This window comes from Panthera onca, chromosome B3, assembly GCF_046562875.1.
Source record: "Panthera onca isolate mPanOnc1 chromosome B3, mPanOnc1 haplotype 2, whole genome shotgun sequence".
NCBI classification, from domain to species: Eukaryota; Metazoa; Chordata; class Mammalia; order Carnivora; family Felidae; genus Panthera; species Panthera onca.
Window position 1 is genome coordinate 36,942,838 of NC_138344.1, and position 18,951 is coordinate 36,961,788.

The window sequence follows — 18,951 nt, forward strand, 5'->3', positions numbered from 1 at the left end:
AGGCAGGAAAATACACTGGCTCTCATAAAAACGCGAATCTTATTCCTGAAGGAGGTGATCCCTGTGTTCCCTGAAGGCATGAAATGGCTGTCCAAGGCTGGGAGCAAAAAAAAGCAATGTTAATTACAGCAAATTTCAGTTTGCTGTTTGCTCTTTTCAGTTTTTAGGCCTGTTTTCCATGAGCCTGACATCTGCCTAACCAGCACATTGGCAAACTCCCGGTTTCTCAAAAAAATAAATAAAAAGGATAGCCCTCGCTCTTGCCAGCACTGGCTCCTTCTTTCCATCTCTCCTCTCTGGATGCTTATGCAAGTGTCTCTATTTCACCCCGCAGCTCACCCACCCCAGTAAGTGTTTGATCTCCCCTGTAGCCTCCCCCACAGCGGGGCCCTCACTACCCGATATGGCTGCCCGGCCCATGTCTGATTGCTTCTGATGTAGAGATTTCTTTGTGATAAGTCATAGGTCAGCAAGCTTTAGGACACTGTGGGAACAGGACAGAGAACAACTGAGCTTTTGGATGAGACAAGGAAGCTGAAGGAGGGGAGAGAGGTAGGCAGGCCGGCGCAGGAGGGCTCCCTGGCCTTTCGCACCCTGCGTGTAGCATGGGGGCAGGGGGGAGCCCGGCTGGGGAGAGCAGAGGGTGAACTGACAGAGGGCAGTGGGCAGAGGTGAGACTGCCCTGAGCCCCGTCAGCATAGGTCCTTCTTAGATGATTATCGAGTTAACTTGATAAGCTCATCCATGCTCGTTCATTCATGAGTTTGTTCAGTCAACTTTGTTGAGAGGCTGTTGTGTTCTGGATACTGAGCAGGGCCCAGGGCCGAAGAGGGACAGAAGCCCCCTCGCCTTGGTTATGGTGGCCTCTCTTTTTGGCACCAAATATCGGGTTGGCCTAGGGTCTGCAATGCTCCAACGCAAGTGAAAGCTTCAAAGACAGAGCTATCTCTGGTCCGGGAAGGGGAAGGGCATCCTCTTTGGACACGAGTAGAGGGTCTTATCCAACCCCAGCATGGAGAGCTCTCAGCTGCCCTGCCTGCTCTCTCGCAGACACAGCTGACCTGGAGGGGCACTCTAGAGGGGTAAAGGGTGTGTCACCTGGGAAGCAGGCAGGATGAGGCCTCAGCGTGAGCACCTAGGCCATGGGCAAGTCAGTCTCGGAGCCTCCATTTCTTTGCCTGTCTAGTGGGGATCAAATCCCTAATCATGTGTTAGGATTCAATGAGATACTAAGGTACCTGGCCTGTTCCTGGCACTTGATAGGTGTTCCAAGAATTACAGTTGAATCCCGTTGGGAGATTCAGGGAAGGAATGGACCAAGAGCACTGCCTTTGGATCCCTGCTCTAACTAAAGACCTTGGTCACAGCAGGCAACTTCCTGAGCCTCTGTTTCCCCATTGGTGAGACAGGCCCAAGCCCAGCCTTTTGTGTGCATGTGTCTACTTCATGTTTGTTGAGTGCCTGCTGTCTGAAATAGTAGGCACCAAGGACATGCAGGTGCAGGACATGGCCCGCTCCCTGTCCCCTGGCCTCTCCACCCCAGGTGTGGAAGGGAGGGTCAGGAGGCGGGACAGCTGGGAAGGGACATTGGACGAGGTGGGGACCACAGGAGCAAAATGACAGGGCGAGTGGGGCACACACTGGGCCCTGCTCATGGGTGGGTGCAGAAGAGAGGGCAGATGGGAAGAGAAGACACACAGGTGGAGGAGACAGAGAGCAAAGGCAGGTAGGCAAGCGCAGCAGTGTTCCTTCTGTGTAGACAGACGGTGTGTTAGAAGCTGCCTGGGCCTGATGGGATCGTGAATATGAAAGCCTCTGTCCAGTTAAGACCTCTGTACACATACGAAGGCTTTCCAAGATGCGGGGCTCAAGTGGAACCCAGCACTCAGCCAGTGACAATGTGTAGGCCCCCTCACTCTACGCACGAGGAAGCTGTCTGATTCTGACGTGCGCTTTTTCACACATGGAACATCCAGGAGGACATAAAAGAACTTATGGATCTGGGGCTCCTCCTCCCGGGGAAGGTGGACTTGTGGCCACAGCCACCCAGGAGACAGCCACTGGCTCGCCCAGAGTGGCTCACTGCCAGAAGCAGCAGTGAATGTGGGCTGGGGACGCGCTGGTTCCCAGATGAGATCATTTCCCTGAGAGATTCCTCCAAGAAACGAGTGGTGTGCTCGTTCCGTGGGCAGGGATGAAGCCTTTCCATGGAAGCCTCCCCACTATGGCCTTGCCCTCCCCTTCTCTACCAGTCTGAGGATAGGGATGGTCCTTCGGATGGATGGGATCCTCTCCTCTTCCTGGACTCCATCAGGAGAAATCACTCCTGCCTGCCATTACCACTCCCTAGCCCGTCCTCTCTTGCTAATCCCTTAGCTACTCGTGCACATGTGTGTGCCAGGCTCCCTCAGCGGGCCTGTCCTGACCTGCACCAGACCAGGGGAGCCAAGGATTGGAGACTCCATCCAGAGCCAGGGTTCCCTCTCGCTTCTTCAACAGAAGGTAGAACAAGGAAGGACGGCTGTTGGTTGGTGATAATAATGTTGGACGAATATGAAGCAGGATGGACTCCATAGCACTTCCTTCCAAGAAAAAGGCAGGGGGATAAGGACCAGTTAGCAGAGAGACATGAAGTCCATCCAGAAGGGCAGTCATTTGGCAAAGAAGCAAGACACCAAGGAGATAATAAAGTGGAGAACAGGGTGGTCTTTCACAAGAGTAAAGACCTGAGTTTGGGGCACCTGGTGGCCCAGTCAGTTAAGCGTCCATCTCTTGATTTTGGCTCAGGTCACGATCTCACGATTCATGGGATCGAGCCCTGCCTCGGACTCGGTGCTGACAGTGTAGAACCTGCTTCTCTCTCTCTCTGTCTCTCTCTGCCCCTCCCCAACTCGCTCTTTTTCTCTCTCAAAGTAAATAAATAAACATATAAAGAAAAGAGAGAGAGAGAGACCAAGTTTGGGCAGGTTTGCTCTAAAGCACCAGAGACCTGGTGGTAAGAAGTGGCTTGGAATCCCCAGACCCGTGCCCACCTGATCATGGCCCCCAGTGCTAGGAGCAGGCCGGTACAGCTGAGCGCTAAGTCATGGAGGGCAGGCAGGAGGGTGTTCAGTTCACTTTCAGAAGTGGCTTGATGCTGAGCGGCATTTGTGTTGGATCCAAGTGCTGGAGGGGAAGGGGGGATGGCCTCAGTCCTGGAAGCCAGTCTGGCAGGGACTTACAGGGGCAGTGGCCAGCTGCATGCCCTCTTGGGGTGTCCAGTGCTCATCTTCCTGCTCTCCCCTCCTAAGGGAGGTAGATTTAGAAATGAATCCAGAGGTGAAGAGTCACACAGACTCAGAATGTCCCAACTGTAAAGGTTTTTAGACCACCTGGTCCAGCTTCCTCATTATCTATAAGGGGAAACTGAGGCCCAGAGAAAAGTACCTTGTTCAAGGTTCAGCCAGTCGGTGGCAGAAGCCAGGGGAGGACGCAGGTCTCCTGACACCCATGCAATCCCAGCTCTCAGGAGGTGGGCATTACAGTCCCACGTTCCCTTTTCTGAGTTCTGGTTCTTGGGAGTCCATCCTCTAGCCTTTGACCTTGGCAATGGTGCTCCAGCCATTTCTCCCCACTGAAGGGGTCATTGCTCCCATTGCGAGAAGATCCTAGGGACAGAGAAGCCTCCGTCCTTCCAAGGCCACGTAGCCGTGTACTCAAGGGGTCAGGGCACAAAGCCTGGCAGCCACGATTTTGAAGAGAGCTGTGAAGGCAGCCGTGGGGTCCCCTGCCCGCTTGCTCCGGATCTCCTCGCTGAGGTTTTAGTAGCACAGTCCAGCAACGGGACAGGACTGGGATTTCTTGGAGAGGTGACCACATTGCTTGGACCCCCACCAAGGCCACCCGTCTGACAGCTGGGCGTGCCCGGCAGCCACGGCCAGGGAAGCAAGGCCCCGGGGCCTGGTCTCCGGGGTTCAGGCAAGGGGAGGGAACAAGGCCTGCCTACTGCCGAGCACTAAATGACAGTTTCCTTAGTCCTTCCCTTTGGCTCGGGAATGCAAACGATGATCATTTTTGCCTGGAGAGTTCCCTTTCTAAATGTGTTTGGCCCCGGCCAACATTAAGATGAGTTTGCATTCCTCCACACTGCCTGGACTCCAAGTCCAAATTGTTTGCAAAGACTCAAGACAGATGCTCGCGTGCTGACAGCTGGAAGCCGGCTGTGTGTTTGCCCCGGCGAACCTCACTGATGTGTGAGGGGACTGGGCCTTAGATGGCAGAGCGCAGAACACTGTCACTTTACAGATGGGGAAACTGAGGCCCAGAGAGGCATGGTGACTCTCCACGGACACACAGCCAAGTTAGTGACGGTGCTGAGATTAGAACCCACATCACACCGCCCTGGTCCAACTTCCTCTCAGCTTTGCTTCGGGCTCTGCTGACTTGCTTACGTGTCTGTTGGCCTGCCCACGTGGTTGCAGACTCTGACCACCACAAGTCTTAGCTTATCGCCTTGGTGTCCCCGCTACCCAGCATGGGACCCGAAGCGTCACAGACCCAAGTAGATTTTTACTGAATCAGAGGACTCAAGAGACAGGTCATGCAGAAGGACCAGCGGTGCAGCGCCTGGTGGGCTCAGTCAGTAGAGCGTGCGACTCTTGATGTCAGGGTGGTGAGTTCGAGCACCATCTTGGGTGTAGAGGTGACTTAAAAACAAAATCTTTAAAAATAGAAGGGAAGGAAGGAAGGAAGGAAGGACGAAAAAGAGAGAGAAAAGAAAGAAAAGAAAGAAAGAAAGAAAGAAAGAAAGAAAGAAAGAAAGAAAGAAAGGAAGAAGGAAGGAAGAAGGAAGGAAGAAGGAAGGAAGGAAGGAAAAAGAACTGGTGGTGAATAAAGATGGGTGTGAAGAAAAGTTGGTGACCTTGCATGAATCCCCACCCCTCTCCTAGCCTTAGTTCGTTCTCCTATGACAATAAGCATCTTAAACCTGAGCCAGTGCTTCTCAAACTATGTTCCAGGACACTCTAGGGTTCAAAAGAACTGTCTTAGGACTCTCACTGGGGGTGAGGAGGTACTCCTTATCCCCTGCCCCTAACCTAACCTCAACGTCTTGTGTCTGCATTTCCTGTGTAGATTGTGTTAAAAAGAAAAAAAAAAAAAGTTGGGATTCTCTCCAGAAAAATAAAGTTTGGAGACTGATAGACTACTTGATCTCTAAGGTCCTTCATAAAAATAAAACCCAAAGAAGTTACCTTTCCCTGATAACAAAATTGCTACTCCTTTGACCCAAGTGTTTAATTGTCTGGGAGGGAGAGGGTAGTAGTCATAAGCCCGGGCAATTAGGAGGAAAGAAAATGAGGTACAGGAGGGCCCTTGTGCTGTGGAGGCTTTGTGGCCGCACAGATCCTAGTGGAGCCCAGAATCGATGCTCAGGGTCTGTCTGTAGGTCTGCTGCCCGTGTCTGCCATTCTGTGTCCTGACGAGGCACGACAGCACAGCTCTAAGGCTTGATGCATGGCTCAGGTCATGACCTGCTGGCTGGGCCGCCCTGTTCCCTGACAGGCAAGGCACAGGTCTCACCCTGCGTCACCCTGGGGCTTCCTCGTGAGCCCTTGAGAAGGCAGCGATCAGGTTCCTACCCCAGAAACCACGAGTTCCCACCGATCCCCAGCCTCCCTCTCCTTGTGTCTTTGTCTAATCACCCTGTGAAACTGTTCCTAATCCTCCCTGACTGTCCGTCCTTTAAGAGCTAGACCAAGTCGGTGATCAATTGCTATAATAATGCCGTGTAACAAATACCCCCTCCCCAAATCTGAGTGACACCTAATAATTATGTAGCTCCCGTGTCTGGCATCAGCTGACCTAAACTAAGCCCGACCGAGTGGCTCTGCTGGTCTCCCTGGGCTTGCTCCTGCATCCCGGGGATCGCTGATCTCAGCTGGGTTTGGCTAGGCCAGCTTCGCGCCAAATGCCCTGCACCCTTTTCCTGGAATCGCTGGGCTAGCCTGAGTGAGATACTTCTCACAGGGATGGCAGAGGTGCAAATGAACAAGCAGGAATGAACCGAGTAGCCTAAGACCTCGGCTGGGAACTGACTCACTTTAATTTCTGCCTCCCGTGGCCCAGCCCAAAGTCAAGTGGGAATGCTTGACAGTGTTTGTTGTTTGTTGTTGTTAGGCAGAGCTAAGCTTTCTTTCTTTCTTTGTTTCTTTCTTTCTTTCTGTGATATTTATTTGTTTGTTTATTTATTTATTTATTTATTTATATCCAAGTTAACATACAGTGTCGTATTGGTTTCAGGAACAGAACCCAGTGATTCACCACTTACACATGACACATATAACACTCATCCCAGCAAGTCCCCTGCTTTTTTTATTATTATTATTTTAATATAATTTATTGTCAAGCTGGCTAACACACCGTGTATACAGTGTGCTCTTGGTTTCGGGGGCAGGTTCCCATGATTCATCGCTTACATACAACACCCAGTGCTCATCCCAACAAGGGCCCTCCTCAATGCCCGTCACCCATTTAGCCCGTCCCCCCCCCCACCTCCCCTCCAGCAACCCTCAGTTTGTTCCCTGGATTTAAGAGTCCCCTGTGGTTTGTTTCAGAGCTAAATTTTCTACTGTAGTTCAGCATATTTTACTGAGCACCTACTGTGTACCAAAGGGACAGCAACGCAGATGGTGCAAAACAGCCAGGCACTGACATCTCATTTCTGTCTCACTTTGGAATGTGTCATTCTGTCCTCCACAGTGGCAAGAGATCTACTTTACCGTTTCTTTTTGCTTAAGCTAGTTTCAGGGTCTTTTCCTCCCACCCTCTCTATCTGTGATTTGCTTTTAGATGGGAAGATTCTTGGGGCCCAAGGAGAACTGGGAAGAGGGAGATGATAGGAGAGAGTCTGGGTAGCATTTCTGCCTCCCTCGCCCCCATCCCAGCATACATCGTCCAAGGAAAATGAAGGCGTTTGCTTACACAAGTGCATCTGTAACGCAGCGTGGGACCCAGGGAGTGACCTGAGGCCTGGGTCCCTGCAGACAGAGGGCTGCTGAGCAGAGCTATGTGCAGACCTTCAAGGACTCTGGCTGCTTCCTTCTGGCCCACCTGGTCCCTGTGGTCAGGGATTCACCAATCGGTTCTCTAGCGAGCAGGGCCTAAGGGTGTGGGACCTGGGACTCGTGAGTTTTTAAGGAGCAGGGAGTGGGAGGAGGTCAAACCTGGGTGAGGAATTCAGGTGATGGAAGGGGATGGGGCTGACAGAGAGAGAAGGCTGGATGGAGGCAGGAGGCATGGGGCAGGACTGATGAGGCCTTGGGGTGCATCCCTGCTGTTCCTGGCTGTGTCTCAGTTTCTTCACCTGTAAAATGAGAATGATAATATGCTCACTTCAAAAGGTTATTGTGTGGGGTGCCTGGGTGGCTCAGTTGGTTAAGCATTGGACTTTGGCTGAGGTCACAATCTCGTGGTTCATGAGAACCTGCACTGGGCTCTGTGCTGACAACTCAGAGCCTGGAGCCTGCTTCAGATTCTGTGTCTCCCTCTCTTTATGCCCCTCCCCTGCTTATGCTGTCTGTCTCTCTAAAAATAAATAAACTTAGAAAAATTAAAAATTTTTAAAAAAGGGTTATTGTGATGATTAAATAAATCTGGAACAGTGTTTGGTACGTAGTGAATGCTATGCTTGTTATTATTATAATCTAAGTGGCAGGGGACCATTAGTACCTAAGTCAGAAAGCTAGGAGGTAAACTAAGGCAGGAAGAAGCTCACAGATACAGGTTCTGAGAGCAGATTCTCAGAAGGTGAGAAATCCAGCAGGCAAGTCTCCCTGCATCCTCCGGGCACAGGGTAAAGATAAAAAGCCGCTCCTGGACGTTGCCCTGAATATTGTATACACAGGGAAGAGGGCAAGGTAGATGTGGAAACTACTATTATCCAAGAGGAAGGGCCACAATGTAGCAGAGGAGTCATCAGAGCCGGGCCTTGATGTTTGAGAAAGAAAGAAAGAAAGAAAGGAAGGAAGGAAGGAAGGAAGGAAGGAAGGAGGGAGGGAGGGAGGGAGGGAAGGAAGAAAAGGAGAGAGAGGAAGGAAGGAAGGAAGGAAAGGAAGGAATAAAGAAAGAAAGGAAGGAAGAAGGAAATGCCTCCTAGGACAGATGAACAGCGTGGGCAGAGGCACCGAGGCAGCCCAGAGAACAGGGAATCTTGACTCAATTTAATTCAACCAAGATGTATTGAGTGCTTTCCACCTACCAGGCACTGCCACAGTTTGGGTACTGCATTCAGTCTCGTCACCCACCATTCGAGGTGGGCATTATTAGTCCCATTTTATAGATGAGTAAACTAACAGCCAGAAAGAAGAAGGAACTGACCCCGGGTCGCCCATTAGTGAATGAATGCTGGAGCCAGGCTTCTAACCAACCCTCCCTCATCTCAAAAGCCATGCTGTCTCCTTGCCTGGACTCACCCTCAAGGAGTCTGGCAGGAGGGCAGGAGGAGCTAGACAGTCCTGACACCTGTGCCAGGCAGGCTCTTCTCTTCTCCTTCCCTTCACACCAGAAATTCCTGCCTACTGCCTTTGGGCCACCTCACCAATTTGTATGCATCAACCTTCCAGGCTGAGAGCACAGCCCCAGAAGCTTCCTGACTGCCCTAGCCCACCATGGTCCCTGCCTTCTCTAAGCATCATGGCAGACTGGTCACAGCCTTGCACTTACTCTCCACGCAGCTCTCCCTAGCTGGTAGGCTCCCCACTCTCTTCCTGTCTTGCTCACCCCTCAGTGCTGTTCGGGGCTAGCCCCGGGCTGGGTGCTGAAGCCAGCAGTGAGTAAACAGACCCTATCTGGCGTTCATGGAGCCGCCATCAACCAAATGATCACACCAGTTCCAATTACTAACTGTGATAATAAAGAAGTCACTTGTACTGGTGAGTACAAGAGGTGATGAGATCATCAGGCAAGACCTGGTATAATCGGGGGTCAGGGAGGCTTCTGGGGATGTGAGGGGATGTGACATTTGTGCTGAGATTTGATGAGGATGAGACGTTCATCAGAGAGGCAGCAAGTGCAAAGGCCCCAGGGTGGGAGGAAGGGGCATCTTAGGGAGCAGAAGGGGGCCCTTGGTAACTGCACGCAGGCAGCCAGAGGAAAACTAGCACAAGTGAGTCTGCAGACATGTGGAGGATTTGGGACCGGGCTGGGCAGTGGGGGGTGAGCCATGAAAAGGGACCAGTGCAGCATGGAAGCCCAGCGGCCGACCTTGAGCTAGAGCGAGGGCTCCCGGTGGAGCTGTTGGCCGGCAGGAGCTCTGGATGCGTGCTGGCCAGCGTGCCTCAGCATTTGGGACTGGGACTGCCCCACCTGGTAACGGGGCCATGGTGTTCACCTTAGCCTGCAGTGGTACTCGAGCTCAGGGCTGTGATTTCCATCCCTTCTTGGGACTGACTGGTGCTTTTTAAAAATACAGATAAGCTTCTGAAAAAGCTGATGTAACTTTGGCCACAGTCCACAGGAGAGCAGCCCAAGAATTGTGGGTTTCTACCCTCTGTCATCAATAGCAAGGGCAGAAAAGCAGCCAGTCTCCCAGCATCTCTGCGACTGGCCTGCCGATTCCTGTCAAAAACAACTTTGTTTTGTTTTACTGGTATTTGGAGATCATAAATCTCTGAGAAGAGTACATTCCCCACGCGTGAAAGCTATCTGCCATCAGAGGAGCGGGCCAGAGATCTCGTTGGGAGCTGAGGTCAGAGCATCCGACTTGCCATCACTTTTAGGAAACCCATTCTCTGGCTTGGTTTGATCAGAAGCAAATGCCCACGCCAGTGAGGACACCACCACTTTGTAACTTAATACCCTGGCCCTGAGGGCTTTTGTCCTCTAGCCTGTAGCTGGCTTCACTAATCCTATCCCCAGGAGGTTGGGGGTGGGGGTGCAGGGGAGACTAGACTGGTCCTAGACAGACCCCCAGGTGAGGGAAGGAGAACAGGGATCTGCCTTCTCTCCATTTCCTTCTCCCAGCAGAATTCCAAAGCAGAGGAGGTGGCCCCGGAGAGCAGAGGGCAGGGAAGACCCCCTTCTCTGAAAAAAATATTCCCTCCTCCCTATTGGGTCCTTGTTATAAAAGGCTGGTCTCCCAGGGGTAATACATCACCCCAGTGCCCTGAGCTATTTGATCATGGACTTGCTCTGATCTCCTCCCAGCTGAGTGATTTAGGGCAAATTATTTAACCTCCTAGAGGTAGGATAATACCTATCTCACAGGGCTGGTGTAAGATCTAACTAATTAATGTAAAATCGATGGTTAGATACCTAGAATCATGCCCGGAACATCTCAGTGCTCAGGAAATATCCTTTTCTTTCCCCTTTTCCTCATGGAGGGGAGAGGGCATCCCAGCCCAACGTGGCGCCTGGTTCCCAGCCATCCAGTCAGTCGATACCTACGACCAGGCACCAAGGGCTAAGGAGAAGCTGAGGGTACAGCAGTGTTTCGTGCCACTTAGAGAACATAGGAATATTATGGTCTATCAGCCGCATGACGAGAAACAGATAAATATGTAATATGTTTGTGATAAGTGCTGTCAGGAAAAATGGAGAAGGAGGAGGGGGACGGAAAGTGACGGGGTGGCCCGCTGGTGGGTAAGATGGCACTGAGACAGACACCTGGATGACTTGAGGGGTGAGCTGTGCAGCTGACCGGGGAGGAGTGTTCCAGGCAGAGGGAACAGCCAGGGCAAAGGCGCTGAGCAGAGGGCAGTCTGAGGCATCATTAGGACCGACCAGTGGGGAAAGCGTGGCTGGAGCAGATGGATGGAGGAGGGAGGACAGGAAAAGAGCAGAAAGAACAGCATGAGGGGCGGCTGGGTGGTTCAGTCGGTTGGGCATCTGACTTCCGCTCAGGTCATGTTCTCGCCATTCGTGAGTTCAAGCCCCCAATCAGGCTCTGTGCTGACAGCCCGGAGCCTGGAGCTGCTTCAGAGTCTGTGTCTCCCTCTCTCTCTGCCCCTCCCCTCTTCATGCTCTGTCTCTGTCTCAAAAATAAGTAAACATTAAAAAAAAAATTATAAAAAGAAAGAACAGCACGGGGGCGGGGAGGGCGTGGTCACACAGGGCCTTGCAGGTAAGGAGTCTGGCTGTGACTGAGTAGGGTGGGAACCCAGTGGAGGGTATGGGGCTGAGGAGTAACAGGATCTGACAGATCTTGGAGGGACCCCTGGCCATGTTCACACAAGAAGCACTGGTAGTGGGAGGACCTCAAAGACACAATTTATGGCCTCATCTTCCCTGGCCCTCACCCTCCTGTAGGCCTGGAAATGGTGGGAGGGTCCTGACGGCCAGAATGTGCCTTCCCCTTCTTCAGGGTCACCTCCTCCTGCTGAGGTAAGATACAGCAAGAGGACCAGGGACACCATGGGGTGTCTCCAGGGGGCGCCAGGGAGCCAGACAAAGTGTTGCACACCATCAGGGATGTGGCCTGTGCCTGTAAATGTGCGTGTGTGTGCACAGAGGCCTGTGTGTGTGTGCACACAAGCATGTGTGTGCGCGTGTATTGCGTGTGCACATGTATATGTGTGTGCATGTGTGTGTGCGTGTGTGTATGTGTGTTCACTCCTGGAACGGATTTGGAGAGAGAGCGAGTTCCTTGTCTGCAAACCCCGCTTCTTCGACCCCTCGCTGCCCACCTCCCAGCCCTGCATAGGTGACACTATCGTCCCTTTCTCTTCCAGGACATGCCCTTACTGGCCAAGAACCAGGGTCCTTGGTTCCTCCCCCTGGGCTCACCTGACCAGGGTCCCCTTTCCTGAGGCCGCCTGCTGCTAGCCAGGCTGATAAGTCTGTTCAGAGTCTGGGCCTGGTAAATAAGGCACTAATGAGTTAAGTACGTCTCCCAGCCCCACTCTGGGCCATGACACTAAATTCCTGTGGCAGAGTAGGAATATGAGGACAGCTACATAGCAGCTTGCTGCCACTGTCCTCTCCTGTTTCCATGGCAGGATCCATCCCGCTCATTGATCACACTAGTCTTGCCCACCGAGCACAGACTTGACCTCAGAATCTCTCTTAACACAGTGCTCCAGGCAGCACTAATAACCAATTGACATAGACAAGGGAGATAACATATATCTAATATCCCGACTCCAAGGAGTTCCAGTTTTCCCTCCGGGACTCTAATTCAATGACTCTAATGATGAAACTTTCAGCCACTGCATCCATTCGCAGAGCAAAAAAGAAAGTGTGGAAGAAACCACTTGTCCTTTTACAATAGGTCTTGTTCAAGTAGGTGCCCCTGGGCGTCCCCCTCAAATACTCAGCCCAGGGATTCAGTGTCCATGGGCAGGACAGTGGGACACTCAAGGTACTAGCCTCACATTCAGAGGCCCTGTCCCGCAGGCTACCCTTTGCTACCCACGTCACAGGGCTGTCATAGAGGTCAAATGGGTAACATATATGTAAAAGTTCTTTGAAATACATAAACGTGTATTTCACGCCCTACACATACGTGAAAGGGGGGGAAAGTGATATTCTATTCTAATCTATTCTATTCTACTCTACTCTATTCTACTGATTGTATTTCACTAATCTGAAAATTTGGGCTGATGGTAGGATCCCACCCCTCAAGGCCCATGGGTCCCAAGTTTGGTGTTCCTACTACTAATGATGGGTAAGGAGGCCAGACCTGCCCTGAAAATGCCTCGTGGAGGGAAGGAGTCAAAGAGCAGACATCTCAGGTCCTAGTTCTTGCTGCTACCACTGACCCCCTGTGCACCCTTGGACAAGCCTCGTAACCACTTTGGCACTGGATCCCCCTTTGCCAAATGTGGATGATGCTTCTTCATTCTCCCAAGGTCCTGTGAGGGAAAATGGCGGCAGATGTGAAGAGACTCAGGAACCAAGCTGCCATGCAGATGTGAGTTGTTGTTTCTTGTGATTTGGCACAAGAATGCCAAAGGCTCAACACCAAGGCTGTCTGGCAGGTGGAATTGGTTCATTGACACGTGACCTCACGAAACAAGGAAAACCTTGGAGGCCAGGGTGAAAGGGTTACGAGACTGTTTCTCTGCTTTGCGTCAACTGCCCCGGCCGAGCAGTGACCCCCAACTGAAGTCAGGCAGAGCTTTGCAAATCAGTTCAGAAGGTGGTGGTGAGCCAGTAGAGCTGGAGTCATGGCCACTAGGAACCAAGGCTTGGCGGGGGACAGGTGGGAAGGCAGTTCCTTGACTCTTTAGCAGGCAGAGATGAGAGGGAGGAAGAGAGGGAGGAGCAGGAGGGACAGGAGGAGGAGAAAGGAGAGAAAAGAGAGAACGAAATGGAAGAGGAAACCAGCAGAAGCTAGAAGGAGTGGAGTTGGAGGTAGGGATAGTGAAGGAGGAAAGGAGCTATCTTCTCCCCACCCCTACCATGAGACTGGCATTCTCAGAAGGAGGGACCAGGTCTTCCCAGTCAGACCTGGTGTACTTGAGAGTAGGTTTTATGCCTCCCCTATCAGATTATGGCTCTTGTAGGGCAGGGGGTGCGCCTCTCCTACCTCTCCTATCAGACTGTGGGCTCCCCAAAGCAGGGACTACATTAACCACCTCATATGGCGGCTCCCCAAGGACAGGGGACCATACTCCTCCCACACCCAAGACCTGCCAGTGGGGACCATCAACCAACTGGGGCCCAGACCTCTTCCTGCCTGACTATCCTCTTCTCCCCACCCCAGGGTTCACAGACACCTTCAACATGGACACCAGGAAGCCTCGAATCATCGCTGGCTCCAGGGCCGCCTTCTTCGGTTACACAGTGCAGCAGCATGACATCAGTGGCAATAAGTGGTGAGTGAGGGGTGCCTGGGTGGCTCAGTTGGTTAAGCATCCAACTCTTGATTTTTTCTCAGGTCATGATCTCACACTTCATGAGACTGAGCCCCACATCAGGCTCTGCATTCAGCGGAGATGCTCTCCCTCCCTCTGTCTCTGCCCCTCCTCCATTTGTGCATGCTCTCTCTTTCTTTCTGTCAAAAAGAAAAGAAAAGAAGTGGTGAGTGAGAGCTGTCACCCCACCCAGCCCTGGACCCCCCCACACCCAGCCCCTCCATTGGCTGCCCACAGTGGCCCTCATGTGTAGACACCTTCACGTCCAGTGACTTGACTTCTTGTCCTGGCTTCATATCATCTGCCCTTGACTATGAAACCTCGAGCATTCCACATCAGGCCCTCCATCTTCTCATCTGAGAAATGGGAAAGAAAATAGTAGGTGGCACGTTATGTGACAGCATAGGTATCAGGCATCCAGAACCGATAGTTACCCCTTCCCGTCTGCTCTCAGGGCCTCAGTGTCTCATCAGTGGGGTAGTGCCTCTGATCCTGGCTGCTTGGAGAGGTGTTGGGGAGTGTCTCTGAGGATGGGTGTGTGTGCTCACAAGCTAAACCACAGGCGAAGGTGGGGCAGAAGAAAGCGAGAGCGAGGCAGGGTTGGGGGAGAGGGCTAGGAACCTCCCAAGGACGCCTCTGGGGGCAGGGACAATCAAGAGGGGGGAAGGGTCTGCCTCTGACTTTTAAAAATAACTTTGTTGGCTTATATTTTACGTATCATAAAGCACTCTTTTCAAGTGTACAGGTCAATTTTTTTTTCCCAAGTCAATGGTTTTTTTTTTTTTAAACAAATTTACTAAGTTATGCAGCCATCACTATAAATCAGTCTTGGAACGTTTTCAGCACCCCAGTAAGATCTGCCCCACACATGTACTATTAATCGCCATTCTTCTCCCTCTGCTTGGGTTTTAGCTGCCAGAAGGCAAGGCCCTCCTTCCTGAAATGGAAGAGGCTGGGCCTCTCTTGGCCCTCTTAGATACCCTTGACGAGTCAAGGGACCACACAAACAGTGGCGATAAACGTTCTACCCTGCTCTCTTCCCAGTGTTGCCTCTGCCTACCCTCCCCAACCTCTTCTCCTTCCACTTTCTCCACTCCTTTCTTGTAGTCAACACTCTAGCCAAACTGAATTTTTTCTGTTTTTCCAGTTCTCCCTCTAGACCTTCTTTGCACATGCTATGCCCTCCCTCAGTGATGTCATCTCCTACCTCCCCACCTCACCTTACCCCACCATGCTGATCTGGCTAATCCTCTCATATTTTTTTGAAGGAGTATCTTATTGTCTTTCTTTTGAGGTATAACTAGACACAATAAAATGTAGGCATCTCCACTGTACAGCTCAGTGAAATTTTACATATGTATAGGCCCGTGTCATCACCTTCCAGAACATGATCCAGAACATTTCCAGCCCCTCAGAAAGCTCCCATGTGACCCCTGTCACACGGGAGGGGCAGTCAGTGCCCCTCCAAGTAATCCCTATTTTGACCACTGTCACCAGATTTGTTTTGCCTGGTTTTGCACTTCATATAGATGGTATCATACTGTAAGTACTCATTTATACCTGACCTGTTTTACTCAACATTATGTCTTTGGGGTTTAATATATCGCGGAATGTATTATACTTCGTGTTCCTTCACTGGTGTAATATTCCACTGCAGAGTGTATTTATTCACTTAATTATTGATGGATATTTGGGTTGTTTCCATTTTTTGGCTAATTTGAGTGGAGATGCTATTAACATTCTCATATATGTCTTTTGGTGGATGTCTGCTCTCATTTTTATTGGGTGTATACTCAGGAGGAGAATCGCTGAGTTAAAGGGTAGGTAATGTAGCTTTAGTATGATCTGCCAAGCACTTTTTTCCAAAATGATTTTGCCAATTTCAACTTTTCTTTAGTAATGTAATGGAGTTTCCATCGCTCCATATTCTCACTAACACTTGGTATTATCAGTCTTTTTGATTTTAGCTATTCCGGTGGTATCTTCTTGTGAGTTAAACTTGGGTTACTATAGCGACTAATGACGTTGAGTAATTTTGTGTAAATGTACTGGCCTTTTGGTATCCCGTTTTGTGAAGTGTCTAATTTGTGACTTTCGCCCATTTGAAAAATTGTGTTGTGTTTCTTTTCCTTACCGTCTTATAGAATTTTAAAAAACATATTCCGCATACAAATCCTTTGTCAGAGAAAAGCATTGCAAAGAACTCCTAGTCTGTGATATGCTTTTTCATTCTCTTAACGGTATCTTTCAAGGAACAGAAGTTCTTAACTTTAATAAAGTTTAACTTGTAAAACTTTCTTATGGTTAGTGTTTCTTGTACATCCTGTTTAAGAAAACTAATAATGCTTCTCTCAATAGTGCTTTCAAGTTTTCAGTGTAAAATTCTTGTGTCTTTTACGACATTAACTCCTAGGTATTTGCTATTTTATGCTAATTAAAGTGGAATGTTATTTCATTTTCTAATCTTTTTTTTGGTAGTATAGGAAAAGACAGTCAGGGTGCCTGGATGGCTCAGTTGGTTGGGTGTCTGACTCTTGATTTTGGCTCATGTTGTGGTCCTGGGATTGTGGGATTGAGCCCCACATCAGCCTCTGCATTGAGTGTGGAGCCTGCTTGGGATTTTCTTTCTCTCTCTCTCTCTTTCTCTCTCTCTCTCTCTCTCTCTCTTCCTCTGCCCCTTTCCCCTGCTCGCACACACTCTCTCTCTAAAACAAAATGTAAAAAAATAAAAATATGGTTGGTTTTGTATCCTTACATTATATCCAGCAATATTACGAAATTAACTTATTATTTCTAATAGTTTGATACTATTCTTCTGAATTTCCTGGGTATACAATCAGATCATTTGAAATAATTACAGTTTTATTTCTTGTTTTCCAGTCTTTGTAGCTTTTATTTATTTAAATTGCCTAATTGCAACGGTCAGGACATTCAGTACAAAGTTGAATAGAAATTGTGACATTGAACACACTTTTCTTATTTCCTTTATAAGAGGGAAAACTTAAAAGTATTTCACAATTAAATAAGATTTTGACTATAGCTTATTCATTTGTTATAGATACCTTCAGATTAAGGAAGTTTTTTTTCCTATTCCTAGTTTTCTGAGGTTGTGTGTGTATGTGTGTGTGTGTGAGTAAGTGTTGAATTTTATCAGGTGCTTTTTCTGCAAAGACTGCAGTGTTATATGGTTCTTCTCCTTTATTTTGTTAATATGGTTAACTATACTCATTGATTTTTCTAAAAATTTTTTTCCATTGATATATTCTCAGGAATTCTGTTTCTATGTACATGAGGTATACTGTGTAGCTAAATGCATCTGATATATTCTTAATTACAGATATTTTATTTTGCAGCTCCTGAATTTCAATTTGATTCTTTTTTATAGATTCTAATTCTATTAAAATAATCTTTCTCCCATTTGTTGATTTTTTTAGTCTTTTTTTTTTTTTTAACATACTAATCATAGTTATTTTGAAGTCCTTGGCTAACTCCAATATCTGTATCATCTCTGGGTCTGCTTCTAATGACGATTTATCTTATGATTATCAGTTGATTATCCTGATTCTTTGCCTGTTTAGTAATTTTTTATTTTAGTCTTTTGGACGTTGTGAATGTTACACAGTAGAGGCTATAGATTATGTTACCTTCTTTAAAAGAATTATACATTTTCAGGGCACCTAGGTGGCTCAGTTTGTTAAGCATCCAACTCTTGGTTTTGGCTCAGGTCATGATCTCACAGTTCATGGGTTCAAGCTCTGTATCAGGCTCTGCATTGGCAGCATGGAGCCTGCTTGGGATTCTCTCTCCCTCTCTCTCTGCCCCTTCCATCCTTGTTCTCTCTCTCTCTTTCTTTCTTTCTCTCTCAAAATAAATAAATAAACATTGTAAAATAAAATAGGATAAAATAAATTAAATAAAGAATTTTATATTTTGTTTGAGAGGCAATTAAAATACTGATGAAATCACCTAGATCTTACCATTGGCTTTCTTTGGGCCTTGGTTAGGGCAGCTATCATCTAGTTTTGTCCTTCCTCTTAGGGTGTGGCCTTAATTCCTAAGGCATGGATTTTCTGGGATCTCCCCTGAAAGCCCACAATAGTCATCAGAGTTTCTCCATTCAGATCAGGCATGAACCCCAACATCTGCCAGGCATCGGACAGCCTCTACAAACTCTTCCCCACCAGCAGATTTTCTAGAGTCTCACAAGATGCATACACAGCTTAGGAGTCAGCCAAGGATCCTGAGGGAAAACGTTAGCAGAGTTTTGGAGGCTCTTTTTCTGTGGCTGTCTCCCTTCTGCCTGCCCCTGCCAAATCCTAGTTTCAGCCCCAGCCTCAGTCACTGTTTCCTCCACTCAGCACGGCTGCTGCTCTCTGGATTTTATTCCCCTGTGCCCAAATAAAGAAAGTTCCCTCATGTAGAGAGCCGGGGTGAATGTGGATTTAGCTCCTCTGCTTGCCTTTTCTGAGTACCGAGCTCTGCATTGATTGCTGCCCAGTGCCTGAAAATAGTTGTTCCGTGTGTTTTATCTAGCTTTCATAATTTGTTTATGGCTAGAATTGAAAGTCCACATTATTTTATCAAATGAGATTTCACTTCCTCTGAGAAACCTTCTCTGACCATCCCTTCCCATCACCAGAGTAGTTGCCCCATAGAATTCTGTATTTTGTTTTTCATAACTTTCATCAAACTGGATACTGATTGCCTGTTTCATTGTCTTTCTTTCTGAAATGAGGGGTATAATCCCTGGCAATTAGTAGATGCTCAAAAGAACATATTTTGAAAGACCAAAATAATGATTTAAAACATTTTTTAATGTTTATTCATTTTTGAGAGACAGAGAGAGACAGAGCATGAGCAGAGGAGGGGTAGAGAGAAAGGGAGACACAGAATCTGAAGCAGGCTCCAGGCTCTGAGCTGTCAGCACAGAACCCGACGCGGGGCTCGAACCCACAGACCGCGAGATGGTGACCTGAGCCGAAGTCAGACACTTAACCAACTGAGCCACCCAGGTGCCCCAAAAGACTAAATTAATGATTTAAATCTCTCTCAACCAGCCTCCAAATAAGGTACATATTTTGTATGTGCTATGAAGGGTTAAAGATTGAATGGAACTGGG

At 49.0% G+C, this 18,951-nt stretch overlaps 1 protein-coding gene across 1 annotated transcript in view; it reads left to right on the plus strand.

Moving 5' to 3' along the window:
- Positions 1 to 18,951, plus strand: part of ITGA11 (integrin subunit alpha 11) — a 125,080-nt gene that overhangs the window by 20,347 nt on the left and 85,782 nt on the right. The window contains exon 2 of the mRNA XM_060618184.3: positions 13,682 to 13,793. Coding sequence (XP_060474167.2) covers positions 13,682 to 13,793 — 112 coding nt within the window. The remainder of the gene's footprint in view (positions 1 to 13,681; positions 13,794 to 18,951) is intronic.